The following is a 24,227-nucleotide window of genomic DNA, read 5'->3' on the forward strand; positions in this document are numbered from 1 at the left end:
CTGGGGATAAACTCTACCCTGGTAACGGGGCGACATCTTTCTTATCCGAACCAACGTCGCACGACCCAGTGAAATAGAAATATGGGCCCAATTTAGATCCCTGTCAGAAAACGCGGTTCCGTCGCGTCGTTCTGGCGCTTTTACGCGTCGCACAGTTCCCCCCTTCTGCAACCTCCTCCTAAGTGGTTACCCCTCTATCCGGAGTGTCGTCGCAGGAAGAACTTGTCGAGCTACCCGCCCCTCAACACCATCACCCCAAAACACGCCACAGACTAGTCGCATTCTGTTACCATGGATCGGCAGTCAGTATTTACCAGTCGCCTTTACGGTACCCAAGCCGAAAGTGAAAACTCCAACACACACGTCCGGGGCCTGCTCGAGTCCTTCATCCTTGATTTCCGGCTCGATAACATCTTCATCTACAGGTCTGCCTCTCGATAGCCGGACTTAGGGCCGCCCTAGAGACTGACGCATTTTTCTACAGAGACCAACTACGCGAAAATGCACTGCTCAAGAAATACTACTGCGACGTCAACATTGGAGACCTGATCAAGTTCAACGAAGAGATCGCCCACAGATTAGTGACAGAACCCGCAGAAATCATCCCACTAGTATGACATGCCGTCATTGTTATGATATCTACTCTACCTGACATCCTCTAGTTCGAAGCAGCCTTGAAGCGGTGTACGCACAGAATCGTTCACCCCCACGAGCCCAACGTCAAACTCCCCGAACACCAGCTCCTCCTCCACTCCAGCGCCGAAGATGTATCGATCCGCAACTTGGACTCTCTCACCATATCGAGACTAGTTAGGGTACCTGGTATTGTTATCGGCGCCTCGGTCATGTCGTCCAAGGCGACCGAAATCCATATTCAATGCCGCACCTGCGACCACGCCCAAGATATCGCTGTTCTCGGAGGATTCAGTGGCGTGACCCTCCCGAGGCAGTGCGGAAGGAACCGGGCTCCTGGTGATCCGACAGAAAAGTGCCCTCTCGACCCCTATTTCGTCGTGCACGAGCAATCGAAATTTGTCGACCAACAAATCATCAAACTTCAGGAGGCGCCCGATCAGGTGCCAGTGGGAGAGTTGCCGCGCCATGTCCTCATATCCGCCGACCGCTACCTTACAAACCGGGTAGTGCCTGGGTCTAGGTGCATTGTCATGGGCATCTTCTCCATCTACCAGAGCAAGGGGTCCAAGAACTCGAGTGGTGCTGTCGCTATCCGCACGCCCTACTTACGTGCGACTGGCATCCAAACTGATCTCGACCAGACCGCCAAGGGGCAAGCCGTCTTTTCGGAAGAGGAGGAGCAAGAGTTCCTAGAGCTCAGCCGACGGCCCGACCTCTACAACATCATGACTGACTGCATCGCGCCGTCCATCTACGGCAACCGAGACATCAAAAAGGCCATTCTCTGTCTCCTCATGGGCGGCTCCAAGAAGATCCTTCCTGACGGGATGAAACTACGTGGTGACATCAACGTCCTCATGCTTGGTGACCCTGGTACAGCCAAATCCCAACTGCTCAAGTTCGTCGAGAAGGTGGCCCCTATCGCCATCTACACTTCCGGCAAGGGCTCCTCCGCCGCCGGTTTGACAGCTTCCGTCCAGCGAGACCAATCAACCCGCGAATTCTACCTCGAAGGTGGTGCCATGGTGCTCGCGGACGGCGGCGTGGTGTGCATCGACGAGTTCGACAAGATGCGTGACGAGGATCGGGTAGCGATCCACGAAGCCATGGAGCAGCAGACGATTTCCATCGCCAAAGCAGGCATTACTACTATTCTGAACGCACGAACATCGGTACTCGCCGCCGCCAACCCCATCTTCGGGCGGTACGATGATATGAAGACGCCCGGAGAAAACATCGATTTTCAGACCACCATCCTTTCCCGTTTCGACATGATCTTCATCGTCAAGGACGAGCACGAGCGCGGTAAAGACGAACGCATCGCCAAGCACGTCATGGGCATCCACATGGGCGGGCGCGGCGTAGAAGAGCGCATCGAGTCCGAGATCCCCGTCGAGAAGATGCGCCGCTACATCAGTTACTGCAGATCGTGAGTTCCTCCCCGACTTTCCACACATACCCTCCCTCACTCTTAACTAACTAACCCTCACCCAGACGCTGCGCCCCCCGCCTCTCGGACGCAGCAGCCGAGAAACTCTCATCCCACTTCGTCGCCATTCGCAAGCAAGTACACGCAGCCGAGCTCGAGGCCAACACACGGTCGTCGATCCCCATCACAGTCCGGCAGCTGGAAGCCATCGTGCGCATCACCGAGTCGCTCGCCAAGCTGGCGCTCTCGCCCGTGGCCACCGAGGAGCACGTCGACGAGGCGATCCGGCTGTTCCTCTGCTCGACCATGGACGCCGTCAACCAGGGCAGCAACCAGGGCAGCCGCGAGCTGAACGAGGAGGTGACGCGCGTCGAGGCCGAGCTGAAAAGGCGCCTGCCCATCGGCTGGAGCACCAGTCTGGCGACCCTGCGCCGCGAGATGGTCGAGGGCAAGGGGTTCAGCGAGGCGGCGCTGAATCGGGCGCTGATGTTTTTGCAGAGGAGGGATACCATCATGTTTAGGAACCAGGGGGCGCAGGTTTACAGGAATGGCGCGTAGTTTTGGGGAAGAGGGTGGGGGGAAGTGGGTGGAATGCCTGATCAGGGGAGATTTGTTTGTCTGTTTATCTACATGGGTAAAGGGCGCTGGCGTAGGTTGGGATAAGGGGTATGAACTGCCACGGGGATACAATGACACGATGAGTTGAAATCCAAATCTTGGGCGTATTTACTCTCCTCTGGTCAACCAATCGATAATGTGGGTTCTATGTAACCAAATCCGTCCTGTCGCAAACCTTCAAGTAACGCTAAACCTATCAAGTGGAGTTCCAGCCAGTCCTTCCGAGTTGTGGCTGAGAATGGGACTCGAAACCCCCTCACAATGTAGAGATATCGAGCCATAAATGATGCCTTGTCATGAAAAACAACCAAGTCCCTTTAAGCATACGCAAGGGTATTATCATCCCTAATCATACCCGCCACTCCAAGGGCAGCCTCATTCCCAGCAACGCAAGGACCACGGACAACAATCTGCAAGCACCAACGTCAGTTACACCAACCCCAAATCAACAAACAGACAACAACAAAATTAAGGGCGCAAAACTTACCTCCCCCTTACTCCCCTCATCCCCGGACTTCCAGGCGCCCATATCCCTCAGCACGACCTCGGTGCTCGTCAGCGGCGGGCCAAAGTGGCAGCCGCCGCCCTGTTCGTTCTCAAACACCCGGTAGTCGAAAAACCCGGTCTGGGCCACGGCGCCAGCGACCTTGGCGGCCGTCAGCGCGTACATGATGCGCGCGCCCGTCAGCACGCGCAGGTCGGCCAGCACGGCGGACGACAGCCGCGAGGTGCCGGCGCCGGCGCGGTCCGCGGTCAGGATTAGGCGCAGCTTGCTGTTGTTGTTGTTGTTGTCTGTGCCGGCGCTGGGCATGACGCCGTTCTGGGTGAGCTTGCGGACCCGCATGCCGTGGAGGGTGCGGGTGAGGAGGGAGCTGTTGATGCGGGTGATGGATTCCTTGTGGGTCTTGAGCAAGGCGGCCGGGGTGGCGACGAGGATGGTCGGGGACACGCCGCGCGTGGCGATGGCGAGGTCGTCGGCTTGCGCGGCGACCGAGTTGAAGGCGACGGAGGCGTTGGAGTAGAGCGCGGCCAAGGTGAGGACGAGGGTGTGGGTGTTGGCGAGGGAGTCGGCCGGCAGGAAGAGGTCGGAGGGGCCGATCCGCTGGGAGGTCGCGACGGCGAAGAGCTGGGCGGCAACGCCGGAGATGAGGTTGGCAGACGTGAAGCGCACCATTTCCTCCTGTTGGCCGCGCTTGGATTTCCAGAACACAGTGACGTCGCGGGCCGCTTTCTGACCCTCCAGCTGCGGCAGCTGCTTCCCAGCATCCACGGGGCTGTCGTTGACGATATCCTGCCAGGTAGAGACGTTGACGCTGCTTCCGGTGCCCTGGGGAACCTCGTTCCAGTCCATGTGTTTGCTGCCCTCATCGACGACCCAGATCAGCTGGCGCAGGGACGGGTAGCTGCCAACAACCATGTCAAAAGGGAAGGAGCCGGGTGCGGTCACCACGGTGTCGGCGGCGGAGCGGCGCAGCATGGAAATGATGGCATCGGTAGGCTCGTCGAACGGCAGGATCACGGCGGTTAGGTCGTAGAAGGCGCACGCGAACAGGGTCGCAATCAGCTCGACCGAGTTCGGTAGATAGATGGCCACACGGTTGCCGCCCTGGTCGATTATGTGCTGGCCGATCAGGTTGATCTGGCGGGTGATATCGGCGAGCTTGTGTTCGATGGTCTTATCGGTCCCCAGCACGGTCAAGATGCGACCAGTCGCTCCCTTGGTCGGCCCATCCTCCTGCACGCCGGCGACGGCCTGGCGCCAAATGTCCCGCAGATCTCCATCCCGACCTCTCGACCACTTGGAGGCACCCGGGTCCTTCACATTCAGGCTGGCGTTAAGAGGCATGCCATGGGGGGCACCCTGGGATCGGTAGACGGGAGACTCGCCAGGTTGGCGCACGGGGGAGCCCTGGGCTTGACGGGCGAGGAGGAAAGGGTGAGTGTCCGGGTCTTGCCGCGTAGTAAGCTGGTAGGTGAGGAAGCCGGCGAGGACGGTGAAAATGGCGCTAGTCCAGAGATTCCACTGCCCGAAGAGCCCGGTGACGCTCTCGTCGAGCCGGAGCAACAGCGTGTCCATTATGCCAGCGCAACGCAACTGCCGTTAGAAAGTTCCAATGCTTTGGGGGGATTGTTATCACGAGCAAAGCAAGAAGGATTGGATCCGAAATGCCGGAAGCCGTGGGATTCAAGGTCAAGTCGACAGAATCCGAGGCTTCCTAAGCTGCAGTGTATGTAATGGACATCCACCAAGAAGTATGTCCACTGTATACTGCGGCATGGAATGCCGGGAGAGATGGAGCCAAGCGGTGGGGAGCTCTGTTTTTGGAGCTGCCCAAATGTGGGGCTTCCCGAGATCTGGAGGCCCGTGCGGTGTACTTCGTGCTTGTAACTGAACAACTGCCATCAGCTGACAACAAAGACCCCTGCTTGAAGCTGTCGCCTGGTGAATTGTTGACTTCGCGACAAATCGCGAGCTGTGTCCAAGCCAATTTGGGTTGTATTCAAACAACCCGCAGGCCCAAAACACCAACGACAAACGGGGACACGACCGAGCGGAACGTCGCCTCAAAGCGACTTCCCGGCCATTCGGCTTTACTAACCACATCATACAGCAGAAATCGACACTTTGCAGCCAGGTCTCGCCCCGCGCATCCTCGACGGTAACTGCGCCTGAACTGCGATTAAGGAGGTAGTTCATCGCCCACATTTCCGCCGCTGTACTCGCTGTACTCATCGAGTGTTTCGCTATCTTCTTAGTTCTCCGCTCTCCGACAAACAATTGGCAACATCACCACCAGCGCCATGTCGTCCTCGATTATGACGCCGGTTAAGGCCACTCCCGTCAAGCAAACCACGGCACCACCAGCGGTCTCAGATAGTCCCGGCAACTGGAAACACCCCCGCCTCGCCGAGATCACACGGCGGCAGAGTCAGAATGTCTTTTCGGAGAAGAACATTAGGAAGATGGTCTATAATGCCGTGGCACTAGTCGGCATTGGACTAGTGCGGCAAGTGGTGTTGCCCTTTGTGCCATCCTGGTTGTGAGTTCCCCGCGAAGAAAACCGCGCCACAACCAGACTCATCAGACTAACCCTTGGACTAGAATCACACCCCTATGGAGGCAGTACAGCAGCTGGATCACTGCGACACTAATCCTTGTGCCATTAATCAACATCGTCATGGCGCTGCTGCCATTGTACCGGCCCCAGGACGACCTCTCCGACATCCCCCTCACCCCCGCCCAGCGGAAGCTACTCGGGCTTCCGCCGAGCTCGAGGCCGGAAACACCAAACTCGGTCTACAGCACACCCCCGCGATACTCGCGGACCCCATCGCTTGCCGGGTCGCCCGCCAGCATCAAGAGCTACGCGAGCTCGCCGCTCTCGAACTTTGCCAGCCCGAGTCCTGGGCAGTACTCGTCGCCCCGGTTTGGGACCTCGCCATCGAAGCTGAACGCGCCGCAGTACTCGCCCTCAAATGTCAGCCCTCTGCGGCATAAGGCGATAGGAGGGAGAACAACGTCATTCGGGTCCACCAGCCCGCTCAACGCGAGCACCGCATCGAGTGCGTTTGGCGAGGGACCTGCGACACCGACGCCGGCGACGGGGAAGCGGTCGACTGTGGGCCTGAACAATAAGTGGCTGTATGAAAAGGGGAGGAGAAGTTCAGGAAATAGCTGGCTGCACGCATAATACCCGAGGCCTCTGCAAATTGAAGGACGGTTGTATGTATGTTTTACGGCCAGCTTGAACTTGGACCGGTGTCGTTCTAGTAGAAAACAAACTGAAATTACTGCGCAATGCATGATAGATTCGTAGTCCTAGGGGTCATCTTTGAGTTCATGTTTGAGTGCATGATGTGAAGTTCACTATTAACTAAGGACGGGTGTGAATCAATGTAGTTAGAGAACAAAAGTACTAAAGCATAGGATGGTGGGTATATAGGTATCTTGAATTTCCTCCTCCCAGCCGCTCTATCGACCACCACAGCCTCAAGAAATGGAAAAATATATTAAACAAAAAAAAAAGTAACTGCCAGCCGGGCATGCCAAACCGGGTTGTTATCGAGCCTCTTCCAAGGGCGGCGTGTTCACAAGCGTACCAGGGCTCTCATCCTCAACACTCGAGACCACGACGGGAGGGGCAAGGTGCTCAGCATTCTTCCCCTTGCCTTTGTAGTCACCTTGTGCCGCCGCTCCGGTCACCGTAGGTACACCTTCCACCGCTCCGGCCGGGCTGCTGCCCTTGCTTGGCCCGGTAACAGCGACGGAGTTTCCTGCCTCCACCACGGCTCTCGCGGCCTGCTTGCCGGCATCTGCAGATTCCACACGGGCCCCCGTTGACTGCACAACCGGCACAAGGTGCGAGTCCTTCGCCAGCACTGCTTTGGCGAGTCCACGTACCCCGGCGAGGATGACCTCAGGCTGCTCCCAGGCGAGCAGTCCGCTAGTCGGCCCGGACACGCGCTGAATATGGACGGTGTCGAAAAGGGCGTTGGCCCAGGCTGGCGGATAGTAGCTTACCTCCCTAGCAGCTACCTGCTCCGCCGTGGGCCACAAGCCAGCAGTCTCTTCGTCCCCTTCTCCCGCAACCACAGCCGTAGCCGTTTCCGGTTGTTTACCCTTCTGGCTGCCGTCCGCCCCGGGGAACACGGTGATCGCAACCCTTGGCTTGGGCCCCCGAGCAGTCTTCTCATCCTCCTCCAGGTGCCTCCCACACGCCGCCCAAAACCTCAACATCCCTTCCGGCCCCGGCAGCCACATCAGATTCGCCAGTGTAATCAGCTCATCCCGCGTAAACACGGCCTTCCCACCCCCAGCCGCCAGCCGCAGCCCCCTCAACAAAAACGCCAACATCCCCACGGGCGAGTCACAAAGCGCGTACGCGAGCGTATCCGGCTCCGCCAACCTCTCCAGCCCAACACCACTCCCACCCCCATCTCGTCCCCCCTTCTCTTTCCCTCTCACTCTCCCTCTCCCCCTTCCCCACGCCTCCAAATCACCCCTCTCATACCCCCCATTCCCATCCCCACCACCACCACCCCCCCGCAACAACACCCTCGCAGCAACCCACCTCCCCCACCCCCTCCACCCGCCCTTCCACCCCAGCCTCGGCGCCCGCAGCACCGGACACACCAAATGCCCACCCACACACGACGCCGCGTGCGCCGTGGCCAGCCGCCGAACGATTCGCTCGCCTACCCGGCCGGCACCACCACCAACACTTGCATTGGTGGGGGAGCTCGGCGTGGTCGCGGTGGCGAGGTAGGCGGGGTAGCCGAGGCGGTGCATCAGGGTGTTGAGGATGGTGGCGGTGGCGGGGATGGGGTTGGTGTTGGTGTTGGTGTTGGGAGGGGCAAAGGAGGGGGGGAAGGGGTCGGAGAAGGCGGTGCCTGGGAGGGAGGGGATTATGACGTGGAAGTACTGCCGGTTTTCATCTGGACCGCCGTCGCTGCCGGGCTGGGTTGGTGTGCCCGTGAGGAGGGGGATGAGCGGGGCGAGGGAGAGGGCCGGCAGCGGGAAGGGCGGGATTACCAGCAGAGGGATGGCGCCGGGTGCGTGGGAGGGGGCGTGGATGAAGTGGATGCGGATGGGGGCGTGGCTGTCCGGTGGGGTGATGGCGGTGCGGAATTGGGGGAGGTGGGGGTTGGTGTTGAACCCGGACTCCGTGGTACGCCAGGAGTAGGACTCGAGCCTGTTGGAGGGGCGGTGGGTTGTCTTGTTAGTAATGGGGGCGCGAGAAGTGGCCTCGGGCGGAAGCCGGGGGATTTGGTTGGGGCACTGAGGAGTAAAAGAATACCAGTAGTCGATGAGTGGCTCGATGATAGGCTTGGGAGCCCATGTGTTCGAGTCCGAAGGATGGGAGGGTTCGTGGGGTAGACGGGTGAGTTCGAGCTTTTGGCGGGTAAGATCGAGGTGCTTGCTGGGAACCTGCGCAATGTATGTTAGTTTCATTTACTGGGTGTTGTTAATTAGCTTCGAGTGAAATACTGATGAACTTACATGAATCCTGTACGGCTTGACCTCGTCCGCTGCCGGAGAACTCAGTCCTTCTGCCATTTCGGCGGGTCTACATGCATATGCAAATAGTGATTAGGGTACTCATATATGAGCTATTGTCGCAGGAACGGTCGGGCAGGATGAAGCGAGGTGAACAAAAACGGAACACGAGACGGGACACGCGGAAGGACAAAGAGATGGTGTGTGATGACACACAAAACACGTTCTGGAGACAGGGAATCTCAACTCCGGGTTCCTGGTGTATACTATCGAACGCGCTCTCCCGCTATACGTATCTAATGCGTGCCGTTATATCCACGTTGCTGGCACATGACAAGGGCTAACGGCGGCTGCGGCACCACCCAACAGCGCGCCAGTTGAACCATTTGACTGGAGCTCGCGGGACAGGAGCATTTGTTCCAAAATCTAGGGTCCTCGCTAAGTCGGCTGTGGAGCGATACCCGTGGCTGGAATCCGGGGAAGGGTACCTGATTCGATCAAGCAGCCACAAGGGTCCAACGACGTTACACGACTGATGAAACAGTGGCGGTGCTCGAACTTCGCTGATGTTTTGGAAACCACCCCACCGTCTATCTCATTGGGGTGTGTTCCCAGGATGGGAAGAGAGCCCTGCAATACTGTGCCGTCGCTTTCGGTTACGCGGCAGCAATCCGGGTGTCTGTCCGGGCGGGCGGGAAAATACTCGATAACTCGGATTGCCAGATAAGTATTCGTAGCTCACTAATTTCGTTGCTCCTTGAGCCGTGTAGCTGTGTTGCTACCTAAACGAGGATTGCTCGTGGTTCCCATATCCATTTGCTCATGCCCGAAAAAGGAGGTCACTCCTAGAGATGTGTACATGTCTGTGAGGGTGGCACGATCGGTGCCTTTCCCTTTCCCGCTCGACATTAGGCGGGTTCTATGCGCCCCGCGTAGGAGGCTGCCCATTCGCAAGCGTTGGCGCGGATGGGTTTCCGACACCTCGCAAGTTGATTGCTCCAATCCGCGACACAATATTGCTGCCCACCGCATCCACGGCGCCGCGGGGCGAGGTAAATGTTGGGCCCTGCGCCGCCGTCTCCTGGACCCGGAATAGCTTGATATGTGTTGAGTTCCACACCCCCACAGTCCCCTTCGACACTTGCATCTCACTACTAAAGATGAAGCCCCAGAGGAGTGACTCGTACCATCCGAGCGCCAGCGGCGACCACTCAAATGAGTGCACCCGAACCGGAGACGGGTCGACGCCAATAAGTTGCACCTCGCGAATCTTGGCGAGCGTAGCCGATGTGGGCGCGTCCGATGTGAGCGCCTGACGGGGGATGAGGACCGATAGCTGCTGTAGAACAGTCAGCGTCGTGTGAAGGGGCAGCTCAGGCAGCCAGCTGTCCATCCAGTGGGCAGACGGCTGAAACTGGCCAGACATCGACTGTCCAGCAACAGGGCCTCCCAGGCTGGTGGTGCTATTTTGTCGCGAGAAGTTGGTCGCCCCTGCCGGCATTTTCCCTCGGGCCTTTTCTGACATGCCCTGCAGCTGTCTCGGCACATCGTCGTCCGCTGCAGATGCCACAGAAGAAGCCCCCGACGGGTTGTCGCTAGGGCTCGAGGCTGCCGGCGTCGGCCGCGCTTCGTCGTCGCTATCGTCTTCGTCGTCGCCGATCGCAAAGGTACTGTCTTCCTCAGGAACATCGCCGAGTGTCGGCGCCCTTGAAGGTTGTGTCGTGGGACTCATGATGCTCTCCATCGAACTCCTAGTCGAGTTGGGCTCCAGTGGGTCAAGGGGGGCGCCGCTATCTTTCCTCCTCTGGTTGCGTCGCTCTACCTCTTCCTGGCCGCTTTCCAATGTCAACGAACGCAATGCCTCAAATCGCTTTCTGTTCCTCAGGATCGCGAAGATAAAGTTGGGATTCCCTACTCGCGGTCAGCCCCAAGCGCTTCTATGACGGGGTTAGAAACCTACTACTGAACTGGTGCTCGACGATGGCATTGATAGCCTCGAGCAATGACCGCAGAAGGCTATGATTACTATCGTTGGCTAGGAGGAAGGATGGAGAAGACATGGAGTTGAACAGCTGCATGATTCTAGAGCAGGTTGGCCCGCTCAATCCTTCCAAATATGCGGCGATGTTGTTAATAACGGCCAAGAGCGCAGGATATACGGCCGTGAGCTTCCCTTGGCTCGTTGTGATGAGCACATAGATGGACTGACTTCGAGTCAGCCAGACTAGAACGCAACAGCATGTGGATCATTTACTCACCTGGAGGAGAAAGTCCCCATACGTGCCCCTGAAGCCAGCAAGGCGGATAGCAGGGGCAACGTATCCTGCGCGTCAAACGACTTGTTCAGGTTCACCCCGAAGTTCTTTTCTACACTGAGAGTCTGTAGCAAGAAAGCACACATCCTCACAACACCCTGCTTCGAGGCATCGCCCTTGTACTCGAGGGCATAGAACAGAATCAGGATGATGAAGTCGTGTGCCCTCTCTGTGTCGATGATGAAAGACCGGAACCGCTTGTTGCACTGAGTAATCTCCCAAAACAGCATTATTGTCTCGGGAGCAAACCTGACAGAGGATTGAGTCCCGGGTATGTATGATGAGTTGGACTGGAGGGGTTGGTTCAGTATCCGCGTCATCCCGTCGACGGCAAACTGGAAGTCCTGCGGCCGGTGCAAGCGGCCGAGGAAATGGCGGTAGTAGTTCTTGGGTGTCGGAACACCAGTTTGTTCCGGGATGGGATAGAGCAGAGTTGCCAACAGGAGTTGTAGGGTGTACGTGACAAGAATCTCCTTGGGGTCTTTCAAAACTAGGGCATTGTACGGCACTCGCCAGCTAGCCGGGTTGTATTTGAGCGTCTGTAAAGGTCAGCAACTAGCATGATACGGAAAATAGTATGCTTCCTACCGTGTTCAACAACGAGCATAACACAGAGAGCACCACCTGCTTGTCCGAGTTGGTGCACATGTAGGTGAGGGCCTTGGTCCCTTGCTGCGGCAATACGCTCGGCGAGAGGTACAAGCTATGGCCCGCCAGAGTCAAGAGTAGGCGAAGGATCTCGCAACGGTTGCTCTCGTGTTCCCTTGTAGTCGGGATCGATGTGTTGCATCCCACGCCACTCTGCCAAATGGCGTAAGTGACCTTTGGCTTGCCATGCGGGGCCTTGGGGACCGTGAGATCGGAGAAGAACAGCAAGTCGAGCAGGGTATCAATGAGTTCTTCGGCGAGTGGTTTCGCATCCTCGAACTCCTCCACGGGAGGTTTGGGCTGCACATCCTGCCCCCCGTCAAACAAAACCTCGTTGGCTATGGATGACTTCCTGGTAGGCTTGCGTCTTGGGCTCCAGAATAACTGGTCTTCCCACTGTTGCAATGACTCCTTTTCGTAAATGAAGGGGAGAACCCTTGTGAGGACCCGCAAGCAGTTGAGTGCTTCTCGATCGGGAGCTATTTCGGGGTCGGGGAAGGAGGGGTGGTGGCGGAGCATGAACAGGCGGTTCGTGACGGCCTGGATCAGGCTCTCGAGGTTCTCGAGCGCATTGTCGCGAGTTCGGCGAACATCGGCCGGGGTGAAGAGGCTAAATATATCTTCGGGTGATTCGGGCAGTTCCCAGAACTGTGGCCGGTTAGCCTATGCATTTCAGGGCAAGGCAGCGCCCCCCTTGACGACGACGACGATGACGGGCGAAGGCGAAGGCGACTAACAGAAGACCAGTAAGCATCACCCGCGGGAATATGCCGTTCCTCGGACAACCTAAAGATGCCCTTTTTGAAAACGAGCTTCGAGTCACTAGCACCCATTTTCGCAGCTATGATATTCGCATTGTGTGTGGTCTGGTTTGTTGATCGGGGAGCCGGGCGGGAGCGGCGACGCAAAGCAAGCAGAAAGATGTCGATCCAGCGTAACAACCGGCTTTGGGACAATCCGACCGACCACGAGTTACATCACAGTGCCGCAGGGGGGGGAAATGGTCTGGGCCCGGCGATCGATCGACCCTAACCCTTAATTTAACACAGTCATATTTGCCAAGCTTTTAGTGGTCGCTGGACTCCACAGCAGGTCCCTCAAACCAAGCCCCGATTGTCGCATATGTTTAACGATCTGGCCTTTATCGCTAACACCAACATCGGAAGCTATTCCATTGGAGCTGTCGCGAACTTGGCGACAACCTCTCGCCCCAATTCCCGGCCCATGACAATATCCAAGTGGCACTGGTCATTTCTCGTTCAGATTGGGATTCCAACCACCATTTTCTGATTTACCGAGGAGCAAGGGCGCAACAGCCCCTACGGATCGCCCGCCATGTACTCCTCTCTCGTCCGTCTCCAAAACGCCTTCGGCTTCTTCACCACGGTCGCCTTCGCGGTCGCCGCCATAATCGCCGCCTCTGATCTTCTCTCTCCACGAACCCCAAGCGTGGGCGTTCTAAAACCCACCAATGTCCAAGTGTACGAACGAACCCTCCCTCCTCCTGTCGACCCACCTATTCTCAAGTCGTCAAGGCCTCCCCACTAACACGGACGACCCGTCCTCCTCCAGCGTCCGCGGCCGCCCCCACTACTACTCCTCCAAGAAGGAAGAGTACGCGATCATCAAGTTCTCTCTCGACGCCGACCTCTCCACACTCTTCACCTGGAACACGAAGCAGCTGTTCGTGTACGTGACGGCCGAGTGGCCGTCAGCCGGCGGGTCCGGGTCCGGACAGAACGCGACCAACCAGGCCGTTATCTGGGACAGCATCATCACGGCACCGAGCGCCGACCACCTCGCAAACCTGGGGCCGGTGGGCATGAAGAAGCTGAAGCGCAGCGCCGAGGGCAAGAGCATCGATCCGAGCCGGTTCGTCGCATCCCCTCCCTAACTCCCTATCTATACATCCCGAGTACGGTTGATACTGACATCGGTTGGGGAAACAGCGGGAAACTCACCCTCAAGAACCAGCGCCCCAAGTACCAGATCACGCATCCCTCCGGTAAGCTCGCCGAGCAGGACGACGTGGTGCTGAGGTTGCACTATAACGTGCAGCCGTGGGTGGGCCTCCTGACGTGGAATCAGGACGTCAATATCTGGAAGTGGGAGACGCTGAAGAACAACCTCAGCAAGAATTTTTCGTTGCCAGCGATCAAGAAGAAGAAGGAGGAGAAGAAGGCGGGCGCGGCGAGGTAGCTAGGCTGAATGAAGCCTCCTTGCAAAAGAAATCAAACATTTACTTGGCCATCTCATCCAATTCCTGTTTTTATCCATCCCCGGTTCTTCGTACTCACGAGCGATGACGAGGTTCCTAAAAATATCAACGTCTTTGCGTCGTGGGAGGCATACGGCTCGGAGATATCATGGATTTTATTTTATCCTCTAGATTCTCCTGAGACATGGCCTACATCTCCTGTCATTACACCGATCTGCTAACTAATATGGGGTATCCGAAGCCCTCCAGGCAAGGCGCGCAGTCAAATGCGGCACTCCATCCCTCTGCAGTAGCATCAATCATGCCTCATCATCGCATGGACTCGTGACGTAACCGTAGCCATATCCGTTTTCCATACCATACCCCGAACACACGCAACTCAACTTCACGCACACGGACGTAGTAACCCGGACAACTAGCTGTGCGGAGCTGCCGTCTGGCCTTGTCCCTGCGCACCACCCCTTCCACCACCCCGCCCTCTGAACCCCTGCCCGTCGCCCCGTCCCCGCCCACCACGTCCACGTCCACGTCCACGACTCGGCGCATCCAGGATTGCCGGAGGCGGCACGGCCCCATAGATAGGCGGAGCAGACGCCGGGTGCGCGATTCCATTCCCATTAGCCGGGCCAGCGCCGTCAGAGTATCCGCCGCGGCCTCGATAGGGGCCGCCACCGCCGCCACGACCTCTAAACTGGCCACCCCCACGACCACGGCCGCCTTGGCCATTCATAGGGTTATGTTGACCGTCCGATTGCTGCTGCTGATAATGTGGGCGATAAGGCAGATTGCCTTGAATCGCGCCGCGTCCACCTCCGCCACGTCCACCACGGGGCGCACCGGCCAGCGCGCCGCGCCAGGTCCCCTGCAAGGGCGCTGGAGAAGCCGCATCCTGGTAACGCTTGCCGTTCATGTGGTAGCCTCCGTGTGCCGTGAGAGTGGTAACCGATGGGCTAACGGGCTGGCGCGCGACCTGGGCCTTGGAACCGGCGACGACTTGATGGTTGGTGAGGTTGAGGAGAACCGTCGAAGGAACCGTCTGGCCGCGGAAAGGCGGGCAGCGGTCGCCAAGAGTGGTGCCACTCATAAAGGTGACGTCAAAGACGACGTCTAGGAGCTTGGCGGTGGGCGTGCGGCTGATGCCGACCACCGTGCCACGGTAGGCAATAGGGACCTTGCCGGTAGACGCGACGTACACGACGCGGTCGCCGAGGGCAAACTGCTGGTTACCGAGGCGATGTTCGGCATCTTCGGGTCTCATGAGGGCGTTGCGCGGCACACCGTTCATCTTCTTGGGATTAGAAGGAACCGTGCTGAGCTGCAAGTTGTCTGCTTCGCTGGCGAGCCGCATGACCACGTCCGAGTCGAGCTGCTCGGCATCGAGGGGTACACGCTCCATGGAGCTGGTCTTGAGCGTTTTGAGCCAGCTGCCGATTTCCTTGACTCGGGGAGAGCCGACGGCGGGGTCCGTCCAGAGATCCGACTCGGTGAGCTCAGCGCCCGACGGGTTCCGTTTGACCCCAGCAAAGAAGTCGGGGAACTTCGTCATGTACTCCAAGATCAAGTGGACAGCGGCGGGGCTAAACTCCCAGCCAGTTTGAGACTTGCGAGAGTAGCCCAGCACCTTCTGCTTCCTGGCCTCGAACTTGAGGTTGAGCCCAAGGTTGACGCGGAGATCGCCAACCGTCCGGATAAAGTACGATGAGGTGATCTTGCTAAGGGTAAGGGGATGCAGGTCCAATTGCTTGGCCACCATGTAAGAAGGCATATAATGCATCCCCTTTTGAGCATCGTGGATGATCCTCTTGGCGAAGTCTGGCTCACGCTTTTCTAAGACCGCAAGCCAGATGCTGACTTTCCCGGCCGTGTAGCCCACAACCTCCAAAGGCTGGCCGTAGTTATAATCGCCCAGGAAGAAGCCGACTGACTTGAGAGGAAATTCCTCCTCGACAGGGAGAGCGGCCTTCTCAATGAAACGCTCATCCTCGTTGACAACTTCGTCCACAATGATCTGAGAGGCGTACTCGGTCTCCATGCCAGGAATCTCCCCGTACTCTTTCACGGTGGCGCCCTCATCGGTCTTGACGAGGCCCTTGAGCATGTGGACAGAAACCAGCGACTCAACAGGACCAATCTGGATTCCCAGCCGCTTGCTGTAAAAGTTCTCGATTCTGTCTGCCTTCTTGGACCAGTCCTCGATTTCGCGAGGCGTATGGTTCCTGGGGACAACCTGCCCACTGCCATCTTCGGCAAGGGTGTAATCGAAGAGCTCGTCCGAGACTTTGATGATCTTGGCCTCCTGCAAGAAAGGGTAGCCAACGAAGCAGCGTTGGCCGAGCTTGACTTTAGCCGACTCCACATTGGTCCGCATCTCTGTTTCTAGGAGGTTGACGATCATGCTCTCGTTCCGGCTCTCTTGCTGGAAGACGTTGACCCCATGGAAGCCAAGGCTAGCGACGTACGGCAACGTCGCCAGGCTAGGAAACCCGGCCAGAGCCTCAATATTGAGCAGGGCGCCGTCTGTGAGACCAGCGCGGTACTCCAGCCCTTCCACAGCAGGGAGATCAAATATGTTCTCCACGCAGTGACAATGGGTAATGGGTGGAAAGACGTCCACGAGAGAAGACGGATAGACAAAGTCTATATCCCCAGAGTAGGTGAATTTGAGAGCAACTCCGAAGTCGTTGCGTGCCTTTTCGGCGTCGGAGAGAAGGGCATCCTTGGGAGCCATGGCCGATAGCAAGCGCTTCTCTTCAATGAAGGGAATCTTGATAACAGCTTCCCAGTCCATCTTCTTGCCGTTCATGTCCAGCTCGAAATCTCTGGGATAGAAATCGATGATGGGCGACTTGGGGTCCGTCATAAGCTCCCAGTACACTTTGGGGACGATCTTTTTACTGCGATCCGGAAGGACGCCCATGAGCTGCTCGTTGGGCCTGAAAGGCTGACCCAACTTGAAGTTGAGATCCGCATTCAGCCCTTTCACGACGTCCGAGATCATGGGAGAGTAGTGGTAGGCGTAGAACCAGGGCCACGAGGCGATACCGCGGTAATAGTAGTAGAGGACCCACTGCAGACCTTGGACGTAGTTCTCAGTCAGCTTCCGAAGCTCCTCTTCCCTGTTGTCCGGAGTCCAGTCCTCAAATTTCTGATCGTAGTATTCGTCCTTCCATTCCTGGAACTTCTCTTTGTACTTGGCCTCCATAGCAGCCTGGGCATCAGCCGAAGTGAGATCAAGGGTCTGGGCATTGTCGTATCTCTTGACGATTCGTAGCACCGCTGACTGGGCTTCCTCGTCCTCTTCGTCCTCTTCGTCTCCAGCGGGGTAAGACAGAATCAAGTGGCGATGGCCCTCGTCATCCGGTTTGGTGGCCCACTCCAAATGCGCGGCTTCGGCGAGATCCTGGACAAACTTGCGGTCTGCGGCGTTGAGCCCCGCGCCAAGATCCAAGGTTCGAGATCCGCGGTTGGTGAGAAACTTGCGAATGGTCCGCTTCCAAAGAGCCTTCTGCTCAGAGCTGACGATGAGCTTTCCCTTGGCCTTTGCTCTCAGCTTCTCGGTCTCATCATTCTCGAGCATCCGTTTTCCTCGCAGCCAGCTCTCGTCCTCGTTCTCGTGTTCGAAAAACCGGTACTCCTCTTTTCCAAGCTCATCTAACAGGCGGCTAAGCCTTTGGAGATTGACCTTCCCGTTCTCGTTGATGTAACCATCGCATTTGGGGAGGACAGATTTGTATATCCTAAACATGGTCGCCAAGGCGCCCTCGTTGATGTGAAGGTGAGGGAGGTTGGGGAGAAAGTCGTTGCCGACAAAGAAGGCCATGAGGATGAAGTCATCAATGACCTTCTCCATATCAAACGGAAACGACATGGCTCCTTCCTTCTTGAGATCTTGAAACTCAAGCTCAAGATACTCTCGGACAATGCAGAGGTGCATCAGATAGAAGTTCTGATGTTCCAGCTCTTTCGACTTGTGTTTTGCTTGGCGGCCGAACGTTACCTCCTCGCGGAGAAGGCAGAAGTGCGGGTCGTGGCTCAGTAGTCCCAACATGATGAGATCGGCATCTAGCCCGTACAAGCAATGTCGGACATTGGGGTTGTACTCGGGCTGGGCGCGCGCATTCCGGATGTATTCCATAATCTTGTGCTCGCCCTCGCCCGGCACCTCGTGGCCAGAGAGCACAATTTCGGGTTGTTGCCAGTCCCTGTCCTCTGATACTTTCTTGTTGATGAAGTACTTGAGCTGTTGCGTTAACTTGGCCATAAACTCGGTTCCTGCAGTCAACTAATTAGCGCCTGGTGCAAGTTCAAGATATTAGTGAGGGGGGTAGGCATACCAGGTGTAATGCAGTTGCTGTCGAACGGTTCCTCTTTGGGCAGCTCCTTTCCCTCCTTGATGGCCTTGTCGCGCGCTTTTTCGGCCTCTAGGGCGGTCCGGAAACGGCGGGCACGTTGTTGGTTCATCTTTGCGCGCGGGGCCACGCCATCGATGGCCATGAAAAACAACTTCTTGGGCTTGATCTTGCCAAAAAGATGTTCTATGTAGTTGAATATGGCGATGAACATCTCCTCCTCGCTGAGGCGAAACTGCACGTCATCCGAGTCCTTGTGTGTACAATTGTGGATGATACCATTCATGTCCAGCTACGCAAATCGGTCAGAAACTGTGGAAGAGGGAAATCGCCGATGGCGTCGGAGGCCAGGAAGTTCACGCACGTAGAGACAGTCGAACTCGGGAATCCGGTTCTCGGCGATGAGCTGCGAGATGGCAGGATAGCGCTCCGAGAGCCATCTGAAGAACTTCGGAACACTGCGCGGCTTGTTAGCATCCTGGGCGCATCGAGACAATCTCCCCGGAAAATACACACCCCATGATGGCAATAAGGCGCGCGAGATGGCGCTACTTCCAGTTGTCGAAGGAGTAGGTTCTGGGTTGGGAAATTCGGTTTGTCGACGCTGATACCACTAATTTCTTCCGTTTTGGCAGTGGGCCGCGGGGGTACGATAGGGAATCGTAACTGCCTAAGCACTTCCAAGTTGTAGATGAAGGGATAACACTGAGTAGGATGGCTGCCGGCGCTGAATAAAAATGGCCGGGCTTTCTGAAACTGGGAGAATGCAGCAAGCGGCGAAATAAAGCAGTACAAAAAGACAAACGTTTTGGGACCTGCAAACCAAAGAACAGTACGCCCCGGGTTGACCTTCTCGTCTATAACAGCGGCCGCTGTGAAAACAACAATGCGGCGAGGAAGCGGCGGTAGAATACCGAAAGGGAGATGTTTGCGATCAGCTGTCGCTGGTGGTTCTAGGTGCTTTTGCCCAAAGCTGCATGGGGAACTGGGAGTGAGGCCGGTGACTACTGGCCGATTGCCCCACCCATTTTCAGCCCCACCACGCCACCACCACCGTCGACTGGAGCCCCAGACAGCCAGTGAGGCTCTCGGCGATTAAATGGTCTGTGCGTTCCTACCATATCCCACTAATCCTACTTCGGTAAGGTGCGCTCTGCTGAGTGCTGGCACGGCAGGCAAGCTCAATCAATTAACGAAAGATCACGTCGCGTCCTCTGAATCGCGCTTCTTGCAAAGAGCAAACGCCCGACTTCAGATCTCAGCCACATTTCGATATTCCATTCCCGCCTTTCACAACCATTCTACAAACAAATCAAATTCTGGCCAGAAAGAGCCCCGAAATAAAATAATTTCAATCTTCCGCGAACTATCGGTTAATCTACGATGGCTCCCAACGAAGTTGTGGATGACGTTGATGGTATTCTTCCAAATTCTCCATTCAGTGAAGACGGCAAGATTCTAATTGCGCACGCAGTCAGCATGGACGACCAGGACGATGCCCACATGGAGAATAGGCTCATCAATGAGGGTACGTGTCCGTATCAGATCTTATTAACTAGGCACTCGCTAATATTAGCTAGAGTACAAAACATGGAAAAAGAACAGCCCGTTTCTCTACGACATGATTCTAAGGTAGGAAAGGCCGAACCGATTACGTCAAGTCGAGTCAAGCTAACCTGCATTCAAAGCACGGCGCTAGAGTGGCCGACGCTCACCACGCAGTGGTTCCCAGATGTCAAGGACGTGAATGATAAGAATTGCACAGTCCACAGACTACTCATCGGAACCCACACTGCGGAGGGCAAGCCCAACTATCTGCAGATTGCTGAACTCGAGCTGCCCAAATTTACCGACCCTAACCCTCGCGACTATGACGAGGAGCGTGGCGAGATCGGTGGCTATGGTGGTAAGGGGTCCTCGGGGGAGCCTGCTGTGATCAAGTTCAACATCACCCAAAAGATTGATCACCCCGGTGAGGTCAACAAGGCACGGTATCAGCCGCAGAACCCCGACATTATCGCCACCCTTGCTGTAGACGGCAAGGTCTTGATCTTTGACCGCACGAAGCATAGCTTGACACCCACGGGCACGCCGAATCCCCAAATCGAACTCATCGGCCATAAGGAGGAAGGTTTTGGGCTGAGTTGGAACCCCCACGAGGCGGGGTGCCTAGCAACCGGTAGTGAAGACAAGACAGTGCTGCTTTGGTATGTAAAGCCTCGTTTGCTCTCGAGCGGGTAGCAACTAACACGGGGGCAGGGACCTTAACACGATTCAGGGGAATGGTAAGACCCTCAAGCCGTCGCGCAAGTACACACACCACAACCACATCGTCAATGACGTGCAGTACCACCCCATGGTCAAGCACTGGATCGGCACGGTGTCAGACGACCTGACACTCCAAATCATTGACGTGCGGCGTTCCGATACCACGAAGGCGGCCGTCGTGGCCCGTGACGGCCATAGCGATGCGATCAACGCGCTATCATTCAACCCGAGGACTGAGTTTCTAATCGCCACAGCGTCGGCTGACAAGACGATCGGTATCTGGGATATGAGGAACCTTAAACAGAAGATCCATACGCTCGAGGGACATGTCGATGCGGTGACTTCGCTCTCGTGGCACCCGACCGAGATCAGCATCCTAGGCAGCGGGGGTTACGACAGGCGGGTCCTCTTCTGGGATCTTAGCCGTGCGGGTGAGGAACAACTGCCAGAGGACCAAGACGACGGTCCGCCGGAGCTGCTCTTTATGCACGGCGGACACACCAACCACCTAGCCGATTTTAGCTGGAACCTCAACGACCGTTGGCTGGTGTGCAGCGCCGCCGAAGACAACCTACTCCAAATCTGGAAAGCCGCGGATGCCATCGTCAACCAGGACGACATCGAGATGCCGATGAACGAAATGGACGCGTCCAATTAGAAGGGGGATGAAAATCCGGGGTTGCAGCGGACAGGAGGCCAAGGTGCCAGTTCGAGGCCAGCCGGCGCTTCGAAGCCGTCGGGCTTTGTCAGTCCGGACTCCTCGCTGAGGCCCGAAGAAGCGGATTCTAGGTCTAAGTCCGAGGCAACCGTGGAGACGTCTAGAAGACAAGAGCAGCAAAAAGCATTTGTAATTACCAGAAAGGAATGGGCCAGATGGATTGCTTTGGACAAGGGGAAGAAAGTAGACAAGGAGAAGAGAGTGGATAAGGAGAAGAGAGTGGACAAGGAGAAGGAGATGGGCAAGGAAAACGAGGAGAGGGAGGAGGAAATGGAGAGGGAGAAGGAAATGGAAAGCGAGAAGAAAGAGGAGAGGGAGAAGGAAATGGAAAGGGAGAAGCAAGAGGAGAGGAAGAAGGAAATGGAAAAGGAAAAGAAAGAGGAGAGGGAGAAGGTGGGGAAGCAGAGGAAGAAGGAAAGGGAGCCGGAGCCGCAGCTAGCGAATGTAACGACGAGAAGGGCATGGGCCAGAATGATTGCATGCCCTGCTCCGGTGGACGAAGAGGAAGAGAAGGATCAAGAGAGGGAGGAAGAGACCCGGGAGGGTAAGGGGAAGGGAAAATGGAGGTGAATGGAGAAAGAGAAAACGGAAGCCTCGATGACGCAACAGGGCAGATGGTGAGAAGACAGTCGCCAGAGTAACGCTGCTACTGGAAAGGAACTATTCGATAAAGGCAAGGGCCATGGCAGCTAGTGTAGTTGTATTTTGTTTGTGTAAGCTCAGCAGTTTTCTATGTTTTTTCCTGGAGAGCTACTATGATTATGCCTAGAGGGAGATAACCAATGCAGATTCATCAGCAGTTGTTGCTAACTAACATATGCAGACTTGGGAACAAACAATAAGAAGGGCGGGCTACCTAGTGGCAGAGTAGGTACATGTACATTAAGCAAGCAAACCGTATGACAATCAAAAACGGGCATGTGGTTTCATCTGATCATATTGTGGTTGGTGGCCGAATGATTGGTATTGTTCTTTTTACGGTGTTGTACGAAGTATTGTTGCTGCTATTGTTGACTGACAGACAATAGAAGAAGCGCAACAATATCAACAGCCGTCCTTGCTAATTCTTCAATGACCATCACATATGGCCATCACCAGCAACCAGACAACGGCGGCCATCTCAGTTACATTAACTCGAGCCCACATGGATTCTCAACTTCTCCCGAATTTTTCTTTTTTATTTTCTCCGTGGATTGTGTCATCGGTTAGTTGCCTCACATCGACACATTCTCACTTCTCTACGGACTCAATCGCAGCATACGAGCTCCAATTCCATTCCATCCATTTCTTTGAACTAGTTCAATTTTACAAGACTTTGTCAAAATGTCAGCGTCCTCGGGAAATGGCACCGCTGTTAGCGTAGAAGCTGCTCGGCGTCGACTTGCCCTCGCTCAAGCTGCCCGCGCAAATGCGACTCGCGAAGAGATCGAGGCCAGAGGCATCAGGCCCAATGTACAACAAATCGTCCATCATATGAACAGAACGCCCTCTCATTCGTTTAAGCGGGTCAGACTCAATCACTCGGCACGCAAAATTTATGAGGATGAAGATGGGGAGGAGGGCGAGGATACGGAGAATGACTGTAACACCGGGGGGACGGAAGAGGACGACGAGAAAGAATTTGAGCAAAGATGGCAGGCTTTGCTCGCCGAAAGTGGTCTACAAAAAGCCGACATGTTTGTCCTCGCCGAGTTTCGCCAGATCGCCCGACAGCGCATCCACATGATGAAGCAGGCCACTACCAAGTGGCATGCACTGAGTCGACCTCCAAAGAAGGACCGTTTCGACCTGCTCGCCTCTCTGTGTAGCTGCACCGAACTCATCGTCGAGGTGTGCAAGCACATGCGGCCATTAGACATCGTCCACCTTTACAGCGTCAGCAAAAACTTCCACTACACCATCAACGAACACATGCGCAGCAGCATCTTCGCGTGGGCGAGCCACATGGCGCCCACCGCCGCGCGCATCTACTCCAGCCCCGTCTATTGCCGCTGGTTTATTCCAGATCCTTGCCGTCGTCGCGTGACAGCTAACGATCAGGAGATGAGCAAAACCCAGCCGGGGCAGGCGAAGGTCGAGGGCCAACTACCCCTAAACGGCAACGAGGGCGAGATACGGTTGATTCCTGGCCTGCTCTGGTTACAGATGACTGTAAACCGTGAAATCCGAGTCCGGGACATTATCGCCTGTCTAGCGCGGAGGGGCCATCGCCTACCCGAGGGCTCCCATCAGACCCTCAAGAAGATTTGGCTCATCATGGACGCTGCGACAACCCAGGCACGCATGATGCTGCTAAACAACCCGGACTTCTTCAGCAACGAGGATCTCTACATCGCCCAACTCTTTATGGTCAAGCTGATTCTCGCCTTTAACGACCCCGTTTTCGGCCCACAGTCGAGTATGCTCATGCGTCTGATGCTGGGACAACGCGGCCTGTCACCCCTCTGGGCTCTTCTACGCGGCCTAAAATACCGTACGGCAGCAGAGATCCGTCAGCTCAAGCTCCGCTACGACGTAGGCCCCGATCAGCTTCAGGACGAAAATCTTCCGGCGGTGTATGGTGTAGATATCGACCGGCTAGGTGTCATCCACTTTGAAGGATGGGGCACCGGGCCGGACCACTTGATGCGCCCCGATGAGTTGATACCACTCGAGTCTGCCCGCCGCCAACTCGATCTCGATGTCTGCGTGGAAGAGATGATGATCTATGGGCATGTCGATTTCAACACGGGCAACAGCCTGGTGCCGAGTCTCGAGGAGATGTACATGAGCGACGATGACCTGCCGCCAGCGTGTAAGGGGTGGACGCCGCTGAAACACGAGCTCATCCATTCCGGCTGTGGCAACGTTCCGTTTGAGCAGGGCATGTGGCAGCCCAAACACGCCCGCAAGGCGCGGTGGAAGACGCTGACAGAAAAAGAAAAGGCGATGATACTAGAGGCGGAACAAGAGGAGATGGACGAGGCCAAAGAGCTTGACGGCGCACGATGGAAACAAGGACATAGCCTGGGCCAAACTAGCCAAGCTAAC

The 24,227-nt window shown here is 56.3% G+C and overlaps 9 protein-coding genes across 9 annotated transcripts in view; 5 read left to right on the forward strand and 4 right to left on the reverse strand.

Moving 5' to 3' along the window:
* Positions 1-291: 291 nt before the first annotated feature.
* Positions 292-2,623, forward strand: CHGG_07736 (uncharacterized protein; the record flags this gene model as incomplete). Its single annotated transcript, XM_001225391.1, has 4 exons — positions 292-425; positions 485-611; positions 663-2,065; positions 2,131-2,623. The coding sequence occupies 4 exons, from the start codon at positions 292-294 to the stop codon at positions 2,621-2,623; spliced, it is 2,157 nt and encodes a 718-aa protein (XP_001225392.1).
* A 377-nt stretch (positions 2,624-3,000) lies between these two features.
* On the reverse strand, positions 3,001-4,760 carry CHGG_07737 (uncharacterized protein; the record flags this gene model as incomplete). Its single annotated transcript, XM_001225392.1, has 2 exons — positions 3,001-3,093; positions 3,171-4,760. 2 exons carry the CDS (start codon positions 4,758-4,760, stop codon positions 3,001-3,003), a joined length of 1,683 nt encoding a protein of 560 aa, XP_001225393.1.
* Positions 4,761-5,485: 725 nt separating this feature from the next.
* On the forward strand, positions 5,486-6,375 carry CHGG_07738 (uncharacterized protein; the record flags this gene model as incomplete). The annotated part of the gene is made up of 2 exons (XM_001225393.1): positions 5,486-5,724; positions 5,787-6,375. The coding sequence occupies 2 exons, from the start codon at positions 5,486-5,488 to the stop codon at positions 6,373-6,375; spliced, it is 828 nt and encodes a 275-aa protein (XP_001225394.1).
* A 368-nt stretch (positions 6,376-6,743) lies between these two features.
* On the reverse strand, positions 6,744-8,741 carry CHGG_07739 (uncharacterized protein; the record flags this gene model as incomplete). Its single annotated transcript, XM_001225394.1, has 2 exons — positions 6,744-8,612; positions 8,685-8,741. The coding sequence occupies 2 exons, from the start codon at positions 8,739-8,741 to the stop codon at positions 6,744-6,746; spliced, it is 1,926 nt and encodes a 641-aa protein (XP_001225395.1).
* An 859-nt stretch (positions 8,742-9,600) lies between these two features.
* On the reverse strand, positions 9,601-12,477 carry CHGG_07740 (uncharacterized protein; the record flags this gene model as incomplete). The annotated part of the gene is made up of 5 exons (XM_001225395.1): positions 9,601-10,592; positions 10,642-10,889; positions 10,940-11,535; positions 11,585-12,292; positions 12,382-12,477. The coding sequence occupies 5 exons, from the start codon at positions 12,475-12,477 to the stop codon at positions 9,601-9,603; spliced, it is 2,640 nt and encodes an 879-aa protein (XP_001225396.1).
* A 638-nt stretch (positions 12,478-13,115) lies between these two features.
* Positions 13,116-13,843, forward strand: CHGG_07741 (uncharacterized protein; the record flags this gene model as incomplete). The annotated part of the gene is made up of 3 exons (XM_001225396.1): positions 13,116-13,123; positions 13,217-13,516; positions 13,594-13,843. The coding sequence occupies 3 exons, from the start codon at positions 13,116-13,118 to the stop codon at positions 13,841-13,843; spliced, it is 558 nt and encodes a 185-aa protein (XP_001225397.1).
* A 434-nt stretch (positions 13,844-14,277) lies between these two features.
* On the reverse strand, positions 14,278-18,732 carry CHGG_07742 (uncharacterized protein; the record flags this gene model as incomplete). The annotated part of the gene is made up of 4 exons (XM_001225397.1): positions 14,278-18,134; positions 18,197-18,503; positions 18,576-18,669; positions 18,728-18,732. The coding sequence occupies 4 exons, from the start codon at positions 18,730-18,732 to the stop codon at positions 14,278-14,280; spliced, it is 4,263 nt and encodes a 1,420-aa protein (XP_001225398.1).
* An 862-nt stretch (positions 18,733-19,594) lies between these two features.
* On the forward strand, positions 19,595-21,767 carry CHGG_07743 (uncharacterized protein; the record flags this gene model as incomplete). The annotated part of the gene is made up of 4 exons (XM_001225398.1): positions 19,595-19,628; positions 19,788-20,418; positions 20,471-21,026; positions 21,138-21,767. The coding sequence occupies 4 exons, from the start codon at positions 19,595-19,597 to the stop codon at positions 21,765-21,767; spliced, it is 1,851 nt and encodes a 616-aa protein (XP_001225399.1).
* Positions 21,768-22,520: 753 nt separating this feature from the next.
* The window catches only part of CHGG_07744 (uncharacterized protein), a gene marked incomplete at both ends in the record, with an annotated part of 2,848 nt that continues 1,141 nt past the window's right edge, over positions 22,521-24,227 (forward strand). Inside the window, one exon of the mRNA XM_001225399.1 lies at positions 22,521-24,044. Coding sequence (XP_001225400.1) covers positions 22,521-24,044 — 1,524 coding nt within the window. The remainder of the gene's footprint in view (positions 24,045-24,227) is intronic.

The sequence above is a fragment of the Chaetomium globosum genome, genomic scaffold, assembly GCF_000143365.1.
Source record: "Chaetomium globosum CBS 148.51 scaffold_5 genomic scaffold, whole genome shotgun sequence".
Classification (NCBI taxonomy): Eukaryota; Fungi; Ascomycota; class Sordariomycetes; order Sordariales; family Chaetomiaceae; genus Chaetomium; species Chaetomium globosum.